At 43.7% G+C, this 13,141-nt stretch overlaps 2 protein-coding genes across 2 annotated transcripts; both read right to left on the bottom strand.

Moving 5' to 3' along the window:
• Nucleotides 1-3,008: 3,008 nt before the first annotated feature.
• Nucleotides 3,009-4,745, bottom strand: LOC115990480. The gene has a single exon (XM_031114309.1). The coding sequence runs from the start codon at nt 4,743-4,745 to the stop codon at nt 3,009-3,011; it is 1,737 nt and encodes a 578-aa protein (XP_030970169.1).
• A 972-nt stretch (nt 4,746-5,717) lies between these two features.
• On the bottom strand, nt 5,718-7,730 carry LOC115990479. Its single transcript, XM_031114308.1, has one exon. It carries the CDS (start codon nt 7,728-7,730, stop codon nt 5,718-5,720), a length of 2,013 nt encoding a protein of 670 aa, XP_030970168.1.
• Nucleotides 7,731-13,141: the final 5,411 nt, after the last annotated feature.

The following is a 13,141-nucleotide window of genomic DNA, read 5'->3' as shown; positions in this document are numbered from 1 at the left end:
ATGAAGGGGCTCTGAAACACTCAGCAACCACAACTCTTCATGTCACTGAAGAGGGACATGGCAATGGTAAGTGAAAACTTTTACTATCTCGTTTTCTTGTTACGCATCCATTTATTCACCATTCTTTTGATTAAGCTTTTGTTTTCTTGGTGCAGGTTACTCAGCAAATCTTCGTTGCTGAGGAGTGGGCTAAAAAGGCACGTGAGGACCTTCATAATGAGGCTCAGTCCCGCCGCATTGCCGAGAGGACTACTGGCGACCTCAAGAAGGAAAACGAGAGCCTAAGTCATGAGGTGAAGGAGGCAAAGAAGAACCATGCAAGCGCGGAAGCCGGCCTTAAAAATGCTACTAAGCAGGCTAATGATGTGCGCCTACAGCTCCGTCAATCTGAGGAAAATCTCACGACAAAGAAGCGGGCAGTTTCAGATCTCAAGTTCGAGCTTGCAAAGGTCAAGGAGGAGGCTCGGCTGGCTAGGGAGGCGGTCGAGAAAGCAGTGGCAGCCTCTTATGATCACGGGGTCAAGGACACTGAGGTCAGACTGGCCGAGGAGGTGGCCACTGTATTCAGGGAATACATCACCCTGTCTTGGGGTGTGGCCTTGGACCGGGCAGCAGTCCCAGCGGATTTCGATCTTAGGAAAACTGAGAACATCTTTTTTCCTGAGGACGTTCGTGAGATCCCTGACGAGGCCACGACTGAAGCGCCCCTCCCCACGAAGGCTTTAGCCTCAGACTTCGCCGTGCCTGAAGCTGAGGGTACGCAACTGGCCGCGAAGGACAAGTTGCCCAAGGACAATCTTTCAATCAGGGAGGTTGTTGCACAGGCCATGGAGATTGCCCCGGAGACCCAAGCAGCAGATGATCAGCCCGCTCTGACTGAGGGCTCTTAGGAAAGTAGTGTAGGATTTTGTTTGTTTTATCTTTTGTGTTTGGTTTTGTTTTGCCTTGTTTAATCGTTTGTAAACAGAAATGCCTTTCGGTTTGAATGATAAAGGTTATTTCCCTTCAGATATTGTTGTTTTATTCTCTTCTGTTTTCATCATGAATAGATGTCTATTCTATCACTAATTGTCGGGAACCAAGCATAAGCGCATGAATACGAGAAAAGAACGATAGTTAATAATTAGGCAAAAATGGCTGCGAGGCCAATTTTCCCCAAGTCTGTGGTCCGAGGGGCCAGGCAGGACTTGTGTTCTGTTTAGCATTTATTGAAGATCGTTGCGTGGTTAATTTCCCCCAAGTCTGTGGTCCGAGGAGCCATGCAGGACTTGGGTTCTGTTTAACCCTTATTGAGAATCGTTTCGTGGTTAATTTCCCCCAAGTCCGTGGTCCGAGGAGCCATGCAGGACTTGGGTTCTGTTTAACGCTTATTGAAAATTGCTTCGTGGTTAATTTCTCCTAAGTCTGTGGTCCGAGGAGCCATGCAGGATTTGGGTTCTGTTTAACCCTTATTGAAAATTGCTTCGTGGTTAATTTCCCCCAAGTCTGTGGTCCGAGGAGTCATGCAAGACTTGGATTCTGTTTAACCCTTATTGAAAATTGCTTCGTGGTTAATTTCCCCCAAGTCTGTGGTCCGAGGAGCCATGCAAGACTTGGGTTCTGTTTAACCCTTATTGAGAATCGGTTCGTGGTTAATTTCCCCCAAGTCCGTGGTCCAGGGAGCCATGCAGGACTTGGGTTCTGTTTAACCCTTATTGAGAATCGGTTCGTGGTTAATTTCCCCCAAGTCCATGGTCCGAGGAGCCATGTAGGACTTGGGTTCTGTTTAACGCTTATTGAAAATTGCTTCGTGGTTAATTTCCCCCAAGTTTGTGGTCCGAGGAGCCATGCAGGACTTGGGTTCTGTTTAACCCTTATTGAGAATCGTTTCGTGGTTAATTTCCCCCAAGTCCGTGGTCCGAGGAGCCATGCAGGACTTGGGTTCTGTTTAACGCTCATTGAAAATTGCTTCATGGTTAATTTCCCCCAAGTCTGTGGTCCGAGGAGCCATGCAGGACTTGGGTTCTGTTTAACCCTTATTGAGAATCGGTTCGTGGTTAATTTCCCCCAAGTCCGTGGTCCGAGGAGCCATGCAGGACTTGGGTTCTGTTTAACGCTTATTGAAAATTGCTTCGTGGTTAATTTCCCCCAAGTCTGTGGTCCGAGGAGCTATGCAGGACTTGGGTTCTATTTAACCCTTATTGAGAATCATTTCGTGGTTAATTTCCCCCAAGTCCGTGGTCCGAGGAGCCATGCAGGACTTGGGTTCTGTTTAACCCTTATTGAGAATCATTTCGTGGTTAATTTCCCCCAAGTCCGTGGTCCGAGGAGCCATGCAGGACTTGGGTTCTGTTTAACGCTTATTGAAAATTGTTGTACAGTAACACGGCATTCTAGCATGGTGCCCTTCATTAATAACAGTACATTTTCAAGTTATTTACATTCCACGGACGTGGTACTACATGTTCGTCCAAGTCTTCCAAAAAGTACGCCCCGATGCCGGCTACGGATGTGATACGGTACAGGCCCTCCCAGTTTGGTCCAAGCTTTCCCCATGCAGGATTCCTCACGGTGCCCAGGACTTTCCCTAGCACTAGATCCCTGGGCGTCAAAGGCCTTGACTTCACCTTGGCGTCGTAGCCCTATTTGAGCTTTTGCTGATAATGAGCTAGGTGAACCATCGCACTTTCCCTTCTCTCTTCGAGGAGGTCCAGGCTTTTCTCCAGAAGGCCGTTGTTAGCAATGGGGTTGAAGGCAGTAGTCCTCTGGGTGGGGAAGTTTATCTCCAGTGGGATGACAACCTCGGCTCCGTAGGTCAATGAAAAAGGGGTTTCTCCCGTGGACCTGCGAGGCGTGGTGCAGTATGTCCACAAGACATGAGCTAACTCTTCGACCCACCTCTCTTTCGCGTCGTCCAACCTCTTCTTTAGTCCATTCACTATGGTTTTGTTGATGGCTTCAGCCTGTCCATTACCCTGTGGGTAGGCCGGTGTGGAGTACCGGTTGATAATCCCCAACTCATTGCAATATTATCTAAAGGCTTTGCTGTCAAATTGGAGGCCGTTATCCAAGATCAGGGTGTGCGGGGTCCCGAACCTAGTGATAATATTTTTCCAGACAAATTTCTTGACATCGACGTCCCTGATGTTTGCCAGCGCCTCAGCTTCAACCCACTTCGTGAAGTAGTCCGTGCCGACGAGAAGAAACTTCTTGTTTCCAGCCGCTTTGGGGAACAGCCCCAGTATGTCTAGGCCCCATTGTGCGAATGGCCAAGGGCTGGACAATGGGTTAAGCACTCCGCCCAGCTGATGTATGTTCGGGGCAAATTTTTGGCATTGGTCGCACTTCTTCACATATTCCAGAGTCTCTTTATGCATGCTCGGCCACCAGTAACCCAGTGTCATGGCCCTGTGGGAGAGGGACCTACCCCCCGTGTGGCTTCCACAGATCCCTTCGTGCAACTCCTCCAGGATGAGTTCCGTAGCCCCTGGGTGCACACATAGCAAGTACGGCCCTGAGAACGAGCGTCTGTAGAGTTTGGAGTCCTCGGACAGCCAGAATAGAAAAGCTCTCCTCCTGATTTTGTCAGCCTCAACCTTATCGTCCGATAAGGTGTCGTGCTTTAAGAATAGCACCAGAGGGTCCATCCAGCTAGGTCCTGCCCCGACGTTGTGTACCCGAATACCGTTGGGCTCCTCTTTCGTTGGGTGGCAGAGATCTTCAACTAAAATAACCCGCGAAAGGGACTGAGCCGAGGAGGTGGCCAGTGTTGCGAGAGAATCAGCATGGGTGTTCCCACTCCTGGGTATATGCGTCAAACGGAAGTCATCGAAATAGGTCTGCAGGTGTTTAGCCCGGGCCAGGTACCCTTGCATCCTTTCGTCCTTCGCCTCCAATTCCCCATTTACTTGTCCCACAATGAGCCTCGAGTCCGAGAACATGTTTGCGCATTTTCCACCCAATTTCCGGATTATAGACATCCCCTCCAACAGTGCCTCATACTCGGCCTCGTTATTTGTTGCCGAGAATCCTAGCCTCAGCGACTTTTCTACGATTATCCCTTCGGGAGAGACAAGGACGAGTCCCACCTCGGAGCCTTTTTGGTTTGCTGCACCATCGATGTGTGCTCTCCACCTATTGTGCTCTTGCTGAGAGACCGTGCTAATCAGTTTCCCTTCAGCACTTGGTGACCCCGACATTTCCACCCCTTGTAGGGTGGGCTCCACAAATTCAGCTACCAGATTGGCCAGGACCTGATCTTTTATGGCGGTGCGAGGCATGTATCTAATATCAAAGGCGCTCAGGATTGTTCCCCATTTAGCTATTCTACCTGTGTAGTCGGCGCTACGGAGGACTGATTTCAATGGAAGTTGGGTTAGCACAACTACTGTATGTGCCTGAAAATAGTGGGGGAGCTTCTGCGTGGCTTGTACGACGCCCAATATAGCCTTTTTGAGGGGGAGATATCGGGTCTCTGCCTCCTGCAGCGATTTGCTTACGTAATACACGGGCCGCTGCGTGCCATTGTCCTCTAGAATTAGCACTAGGCTCACCGCATGAGGGGCGACTGCGATGTATGCGAACAACACCTCGTCAGCGTTGGGGCTGAACATGATCGGTGGTCGGGCGAGGTATTCCTTGAGCTGTTGGAAAGCTAAAGCACACTCTTCAGTCCACTTGAAGCCCTTCCACTTGTGCAATAGAAGGAAAAAAGGCCTGCATCTGTCCGCTGAGCGGGAGATGAAACGGTTTAAAGCAGCTATCATGCCGGTAAGCTTCTAGACCTCTTTGGGATTCCGAGGAGGCTGCAGGCTATGAATGGCTTTTATTTGGTCAGGGTTAACCTCGATTCCTCGGTGGGTTACCATATAGCCCAGGAATTTTCCTGATCCCACCCCAAAAGAACATTTGGATGAGTTCAGTCGTAGCTTGTACTTTCTCAGGATTTGGAACACTTCGCCGAGGTCTCTGATGTGGTCGGCCGCCCATTTGCTCTTTACTACCATGTCATCTATATATACTTCGACGGTTTTGCCCATCTACTGTTTAAACATCCTAGTCATCATCCTCTGATAGGTCGACCCAGCATTCTTCAGGCCAAAGGGCATCACCTTATAATGATAGTTGCCAACTGGGGTGACGAAAGCAGTTTTTTCTTGGTCCTCGGTAGCCAGGGATATCTGATGGTAGCCCTGGAAAGTGTCCAAAAAACTCATTCGGGGGTGTCCGACAGTCGCATCTACCAGTCGGTCTATTCATGGCATTGGGAAAGGGTCCTTCGGGCAGGCCTTGTTTAAGCCCGTGAAGTCCACGCAGACCCTCCATTTCCCGCTCTTCTTCTTTACCACGACTGTGTTTGCCAACCATTCGGGGTAGAATACTTTCTTGATAGCCCCAACTCTCTTCAATTTTGCGACCTCCTCTCTTACAGCGTCTGCATGTTCCTTTGAAGGGCGCCGATGAGGTTGCTTCTTTGGTGTTATGGCCGGATTAACATTAAGGTGATGGCATATGAGGTCTGAGTCGACCCCGGGGGCTTCGTAGGGATCCCAGGCGAATACGTCCTCATTCTGTCGAAGAAAATCAACTAGCGCTGACTTCACCTGTGCTGGTAATTCCGAGCCTATCTGGAAAAACCTCTCAGGGTCTGATCCGATGAGCACTTTCTCCAGCTCCTTACAGCTCACCTCCACGGCCGATCCTCCACTACCCGCAGTTGGGACCGGGGTCATTGATTGCTATAAGCTGTTCCCGGCTGAAGTGGAAGGTTCGCTGCTTGGTCGTCGTGAAATTGCCGACACCATGCATTGTCTGGCCATTCCTTGATTCCCTATTACCTCTTTGATTTGACCTCCTGACGGATACTTCACTTTTTGGTGCAAGGTTGACGACACAGCCCCTAGTGCATGAAGCCATGGCCGGGCCACAATAGCTGTGTAGGGGGAGTATGCATCTACGATGATGAAGTCCACTTCCACTACGTCCGAGTCTGTTTGCACAGGCAGCCTAATCATGCCTTTCGGGATGACGATTTTTCCTTCAAAGCTAACCAGGGGTGAATCATATGGTGACAGGTCTTCCTGCTTCAAGTTCAGCCCCTTATACAAATCAGGGTATATTACCTCCATAGCGCTGCCTTGATCGACTAACACCCTTTTCACGTCATAACCTCCTATTCTGAGCGTCACGACTAGGGCATCTTCATGGGGTTGAATAGTTCCTTGCTTATCATCCTCCGTGAACCCGATTAATGGCGTGGCGCTTACTCTGGCTCTCTTGGATTCCCTTTCGTCTGGCTCCGTCGGGAACCTGCCCACTGACATTACTCTGAACGGGCCGGAATCGGTTCTCCCAGGTGTGGCAAGAATGACACTTATCGTGCCTATGGGTGGCCTCAATGCGCCTTGTCTGGTTTCGACATTTGACTGTTCAGGGCGGTGCAATAGATGTCTCAGCTTTCCTTCTCGGACAAGCTGATCCAAATAGTTTTTCAGATTCCTGCAATCGTCGGTGGTGTGACCGGGCTCCTGATGGTACGCGCAGTATAGATTCTGATTGCGTTTTGAGGGGTCGCCTGCCATCCTGTTCGGCCACTGAAAGAAAGGTTCACACTTCACCTTATCCAAGATCTTGTGCAATGGTTCTCGGAACACAGCATGGACTGCCTGAGCCCCGGTAGATCCGGACTGTTCCATGTAATCTCTTCTCGGCTTGTTACTGCTGCTAAAGCGGTCCGACCTGAAGTCCCTCCTCTCCTGAGGGACAACCTTCGCTTTACCCTTCCCAACCTGCTGGTCCTCCTCGACCCTTTTGTATTTGTCTATTTTGTCCATGAGTTGTCGCACGCTGGTGACTGGCTTCCCAGTGAGGGACTTTCTCAGGCCATGCTCTTTCGGCAAACCCCTTTTGAATGTACTAATGGCGACGTCATCATAGTTTCCTTCTATCTCGTTGTACATTTCCCAATATCTGTCCGAGTAGGCCTTCAGCGTTTCTCCTTCCCGCATGGACAAGGATAAAAGGGAGTCGAGGGGCCGAGGGACTCTAGTGCTGGTGATGAAGCGGGAACCAAAAGCCTGTGTCAGCTGCTTAAAGGAATCTATGGAATTTGGCGGGAGGGCATCAAACCATCTCATTACCAGGGGTTCCAAGCTGGATGGAAACACCTTACACATCAACGCCTCGTCCCTGGAGTGGACGGCCATCCTCTGGTTGAATTGGCTTACATGCTCCACTGGGTCAGTTCGACCATTGTATATGGCAAACGTTGGCTGATTGAATCGCTGAGGAAGCACTGCCCTTTCTATTCTACGTGTGAATGGCGACTGGAAGATGCGATCCAGGGCCTTGCTCATGGCGTCATTGGCCAGGCCTTGGTAAGACGGGCTTTTGTGGCCGCGTTTGCGAGACCGTTCTTCCTCGTAGGAAAAAGTCTCACTCGGAGGAGTTCTCGACCTTCGTCTGTATTCGCCATCCTCATAACTGCCAGTGTCCGAGTCGGGTGAAGGACGTTTTCGCTGGGCTCGACACAGCTTCTTCTTCAAATCATCAATCTCTTGCTGCAGAGCCTTTCGCTCGTTGTGCTTGTGGGACGCGTGATCTTTCCCTTTTGAGCGGCTTCTACTCATGTGAGAGGTGTTCACACTGCCCTCTCGTTGATTATCTTGGTCCTTCGCTCGTTCGAGATTTAGAAAGTTGTCCTGTCGTTGAGATTCTGCACGTCCAGTTTGGCGCGGACCTGATCCTTCCATCTCTTATTGTTTCACTTGTCGAAACACAAGTTCTCCCCACAGACAGCGCCAATTGTAGGGACGGGTTTTTGGGGCCCAGGCCCAGTAAACTAGTGGTTTTGGCCCAAAAGTCCCTAGACAATGAATTTGTAGAAAGTGGGTTACAAAACTAGATGTACGCCATGCAATACGTTGAACGTGAGAATATTCCGCTTACGTTTGATAAGATATCGGCCCGAGGAGACGTATACATGCACCTCTTGCTTTGTCTACAGACTCAAGAGTTCTTTTACCCTTTTTTCTCTTTTCTTTCTTAATTCTCCGATCCCCACTTCAAGGGGATCTCCTTTTCTTATATAGCCTCCTTGAATTGATAAGAACCTTACACTTGTTAGCCATCTGGACCTTCACTTGAGTGCCTGTCCCATCAGACATCTTCTTTGTCTTTCTGTGAGTTGCACTGGCCAACGTAATACTGTTCGCCTGTCTTCTCCACATTAATGCGGTTGAAAAAGTAGTTTTCTTGCATTTAATGCGGCAGTTGTGGCTTCCCCCTGATTCCTTACATTTTCTTCTTTCCTGTTGGATGAGCCTCGCTTTCCTACCCATGTTCACCTGAATGGATTCTTCACTGTGTAGGGGACGCATATTGGGCCCATGTTTGCGTGTTTGAGGAGGCATTCCTCCTCGGACGTCTCTTGGATCAAACCGGGCTCAACAGGGTTGGGCCGGAAGTATCTCGGGTCCTTATTCCCCGTTAGGTCATGGTTGGGCCTTGTGTGGGTCCACAGGCCCATTTGTTGATTTTTGGGAATTTCATCCCTACAAATGTAATTTTGCCTTTTATATTTTATAAATGTAAATTTATAACTCGAATAAAAAAAATGAGTTTTTTTAAAGGTTTTTTTATTTATAAAAATTTCAATTCAATAAAATAAGTAGTAATTCTATGTAAAACCTTCCATCTATAGGATCAAATGTCATCATTCTAATAGTTCATTTGAGAGAAAATTAACCCGATCTCACCCATTCACACCTATTAGGCCCACCCCAAGGAAGGGTCGTTATTTAAAAATCATTTTTCCAAAAAGAGAGGGTTGCTGGAAGGAACATTTCTAGAACGGTAGAACCTCAACTAGAGGCCTACTACGGTTTGAATTGTATCTATGTGTTTGAAATAAAGCCCGATGAAACATGGGCCTCACAACTCTGGCATGAGCAGCCCAGCCCAACCCAATAGAATGCACCATTTAAAAATCAGTCTAGCACATAACAACCTCTTAAGGTTTTTTTTTTTTTTTGAAACCGACAACCTCTGAAGTCAGTCCCCTGCTTCGTATATGAATAATTATACCATGACAATATATACTATATATAATAAAAGTTAAATCCTAAAATTTTTTGTTGATTCTATTATTAAAAAAAAAAAAAAAAAAACGAAAACATTATTTTGGTCTTTACATTTTGGTAGCAGTCAATTTGGTAGCTCTTATTTTCAACTTGTAACTAATTTGGTCCCTACCGTTAACTTTCTAACGGAAAATGCCTACATAGTAAATGGTTTGCATTGTTAGTACATACGTGGCTATAATAATAATAATATAAAATCAAAGAATTAAACATTAAAAAAGCCACCTGAAAGAAAAAAAGGCCACATTGGATAAAATATTCTGAAAAAATTATTTGAATGAAAAAAAAAAAATCAAAGAAAATGGAGTTTTAATAAACTTCAATTATTTTTTTCCTTTGTATTTGTGCACTTTCTTAACTACCAAACACAATACCCAGCAAGCAAGAAACAAGACACAAATCACACATTCACACAGTTATCAAAACTATACACAGATCCAACAAGAAGCATCTGTGTTATGATCATATTAGTGTTATAAAGCTCAAATTAGGTTTAATATTATACAAATCTTGATGATGCCAAAATCGTTAGTTTGGGTCACTCGCCCAATCCGAAGTATTAGACGATCTTGTAGGACCTACAAGATAAAGAAGAGATAGATCGAATAGACCACCGGGTTGTGCCCGGTAAGGGAGCCTCCGATGCTTAAGTTAGTATCAACCCATATTTTTCATATTTAGATAGTGTTTTGTAGTAGCTTTTGACGTACCTTTGCTAGTAAGATAGATTGTCCATTTTATAGGTGACTTAGGTAGTTGTTGTACATAAATTAGAGTGATTATTACCTTGATTGTAACGTTCTTTGTCTTGATGAGAGTTTAAGACCTTTGATGGTCGTTATTGAATGTGTTGAGCGGTTATCTTTGATGGCCTACTAATGATGCAAGGTTGTCCATATTAATGGACGACCTAATGATTTTTCTGGACTCATCAGTTGCCCCCCCATTCCCAAGTTTGATTTTGCTTTATGCTGATCAGGCTTAGGGAATTTTCTTGACTTGTTCAGATTCAGGCTTCTTTATCATCAACTACTTTCTTCTTCAGGAATGTTAGTATTTCTATAACGACCTCTTAGTATCTGCCTTTTAAAGGTCTTTTTGGACATTCGAGGGATCATAGCTTGAAAGTGAGCTAATTTCTTTGGACGAACATTTTTATCACTGTTGAAGAGTAAGGTAATTTCTTTAGACGACCATTTTTTTATCATTGCTACGGAGCGAGGTGATTTCTTTGGACAACCATTTTTTTATCATTGCTGAAGAGTGAGGTGATTTTTTTGGACGACCATTTTTGATCACTTTGATGCTTCTTCTTTCATTCATTTTCTGGTTGTCATGTTTGATATTCTTGATTTGTGTGTGACTTGCATTTGTGTGAGAATCCTTGTCTGCTTACACTCATCTAAGGGTATTTAGTCACTTAGCCACTTTTAGGTGACTTAGATCTAGTTACAAAGCTTCGTCATTTAGACTTCATCAGCGATTTACATCGGTCTAGCGGAATCTTGTCCTTTTTTTTTTTTTTTTGGTGACTTGCATCCATTTAAGGAATCTTGTCACTTAGGCTTCGTCAATGATTTACATCCGTCTTGGCGAAATCTTATCACTTAGCCATTTTTTGGTGACTTACTTCCATGTAAGGAATCTTGCCACTTAGGCTTCATCAGTAATTTACATCCGTCTTGGTGGAATCTTATCACTTAGCCATTTTTTAGTGACTTGCATCCATTTAAGGAATCTTGTCACTTAGGCTTCATTAGTGATTTATATCCGTCTTGGCGGAATCTTATCACTTACCCATTTTTTGGTGACTTACATCCATTTAAGGAATCTTGTCACTTGTTGCTAGAAAGATTCCTTGACACTATGTCGTTTTGGACCCTCTTAAGGCCATGTTGATATCTGCATTAAGTAGCACATGCACTTGCCAAGACTTTGTTAAACAAGAATTTTAGAACAATTCATAAATAATAAGTTACCAATAGCCTAGGTGGACCTTTTTCTTATTTCCTTGTAATCCTAGAGTTTTACCTCTTTTGTGATATGTTTAGTAATGCGTACATTTTTGCATGAAACCTTACTAGGTGTAAATTTTTATAAATGAATATAAAAGAGACAGAGATAAATGTGTTACCTTAAATGGCGATATTATTTTGTCACATACCTCGATCTTTTTATTGTTGGGATCTTCTTGAGAAGCTCTTCCCTTTTTAAGATGATGAGCTCTTCCCTTTTCAATTTTTTTTTTTTTTTTAGCTCAACATGATACTTCATGTCTAAGGCCTAGATCTCTTTTGCTTCAATTTTTGAAGGCGTAAAAACTAGGCCACGTTTTTGCCCCCCGCTCAAACGTGAAAAGTACAATTCTCATTTGTTGACAACTAGGGGAATGGTCTTTCACTATTGGAACCTCTCTTCTTCTTTTTTTTGGCATGCTTTGATGACTATGGTCATTGCCATTTGTAATAGCAATTTCCTCTTCCTTCTTCTTTAATTGTACACTTAAGTCATTTCAATAGTGCTAGTTGAATGACAATGTACAAATGTGCAATTGCATGCTATATATGAATCATAGAGAAGTATAAGAATTGAAGCTATTTGACTATATGCTTCTTTAAACTGGTCTTTGTTAGGTGCTTGCACCGTATATGATTTTTAAAACAATTTAAGAAGATTTTGGTGAGTTGATGGAGATAGCGGAAATTTATTGAAACTTAAATTCATGAGCATATTGTGAACACGATCATCTAGCATTTTAAGTATAGTAAACTTAATTGAACTTCTCAGATTCATGACGATGAAACATATGCTACTAAAAATATAGTCATATTGATTGTGATGATTGTAACAATTTTATAGCAATATTTTCAACATGTTCTACATAAACATTTGTAATAATTATGCAAGCTAGATATTTATTTAGTTTCAATAAAATGATCTCATGGATAAAAAAGAAAGAAATAAATGAGTTACCTCAATAGAAGACCTTAAATTTTAATACTATTTTGTACATACCTCGGTCTTTTCAATGTTGTAGTCTTCTTGACGAACTCTTCGTCATTGAACTCTTACTTATAGAGCTCTTCTTTGTTGGATTTGTACAACCAATAATTTACAGGAGTTAAACTCGGCATTTGTGATATAGATGGAATTTTCACAACTTTTAGCTATATTTCTATTTTCTTTTTAAGGGTTTCTCTTCATCAAATTATGAAATCCCCTTAGAAAATTTGGAACATCTGTTTTTTGCATATTTGAAGCTAGTAATCTAGCAAACCTCTTATAGGTTTACATATTATACAAAATTTTGGGTGAATTGATATAGCTTATGTCCAAACAATATCATTTCATGTAAGAGTATAGAAACTTAGTGAGAATTAAATCCACACTTAATGCCATGCAATTGAATAGAATTGTCTTATTTTATGTATGAAGCACATGCTCTATAGGCAATTCAGCCATTTCCACTTTTTTCTTGGTCTTGGTGATAGTAGAATAATAAAAGAAATGGATGGACTTAAGATCATTTGATTGGCTAGAGATCAAAAGTTTAAAATAGGTCACACTAGCTAGAGCAGATATTACTAGTCAAGCCTTTTAACTTTAGCAAGAAAGTATCTAGCCTTTTGTGTCAATTGTACATGTTTGTACTAATCTTGTAATTTAGCAATTTGCCTTTCCAACAATCGTTTTCATAACCTATTCTCATGCAACTAAATAACACTTGGCAAAGTGTTTAAACTTTTTAAAGAGTGTTGGAATTCGGTGTGTTTAATGACATTTGCCATTATGATAAACAGTCATCATATTTATCATAGTAAACAGTTATGATCTTATTTTAAATTTATAGCTTGGTTTTTATTTGGCAATAATAATATTTGTCATTATGCCTAAAACTTGACTTCAAACATTGTTGCAAATACTTAGAGAGCTAAAAGTAAAAGAAAATTTTAAATCTGACCTTAAGGCCCAAGAACTGGGCACCATCATTGCTGTATTTTGTTCTAGCTATTTGAAGATGT

This window comes from Quercus lobata, chromosome 5, assembly GCF_001633185.2.
Source record: "Quercus lobata isolate SW786 chromosome 5, ValleyOak3.0 Primary Assembly, whole genome shotgun sequence".
Classification (NCBI taxonomy): Eukaryota; Viridiplantae; Streptophyta; class Magnoliopsida; order Fagales; family Fagaceae; genus Quercus; species Quercus lobata.
Note: the sequence above shows the minus strand (reverse complement) of the source record. Positions and strands in the feature narration are given on the sequence as shown.

Excerpts from the sequence above, each read along its gene's own strand:
- LOC115990480 (XM_031114309.1), bottom strand. The coding sequence starts at position 4,745 with ATGATAGCTGCTTTAAACCGTTTCATCTCCCGCTCAGCGGACAGATGC.
- LOC115990479 (XM_031114308.1), bottom strand. The coding sequence starts at position 7,730 with ATGGAAGGATCAGGTCCGCGCCAAACTGGACGTGCAGAATCTCAACGA.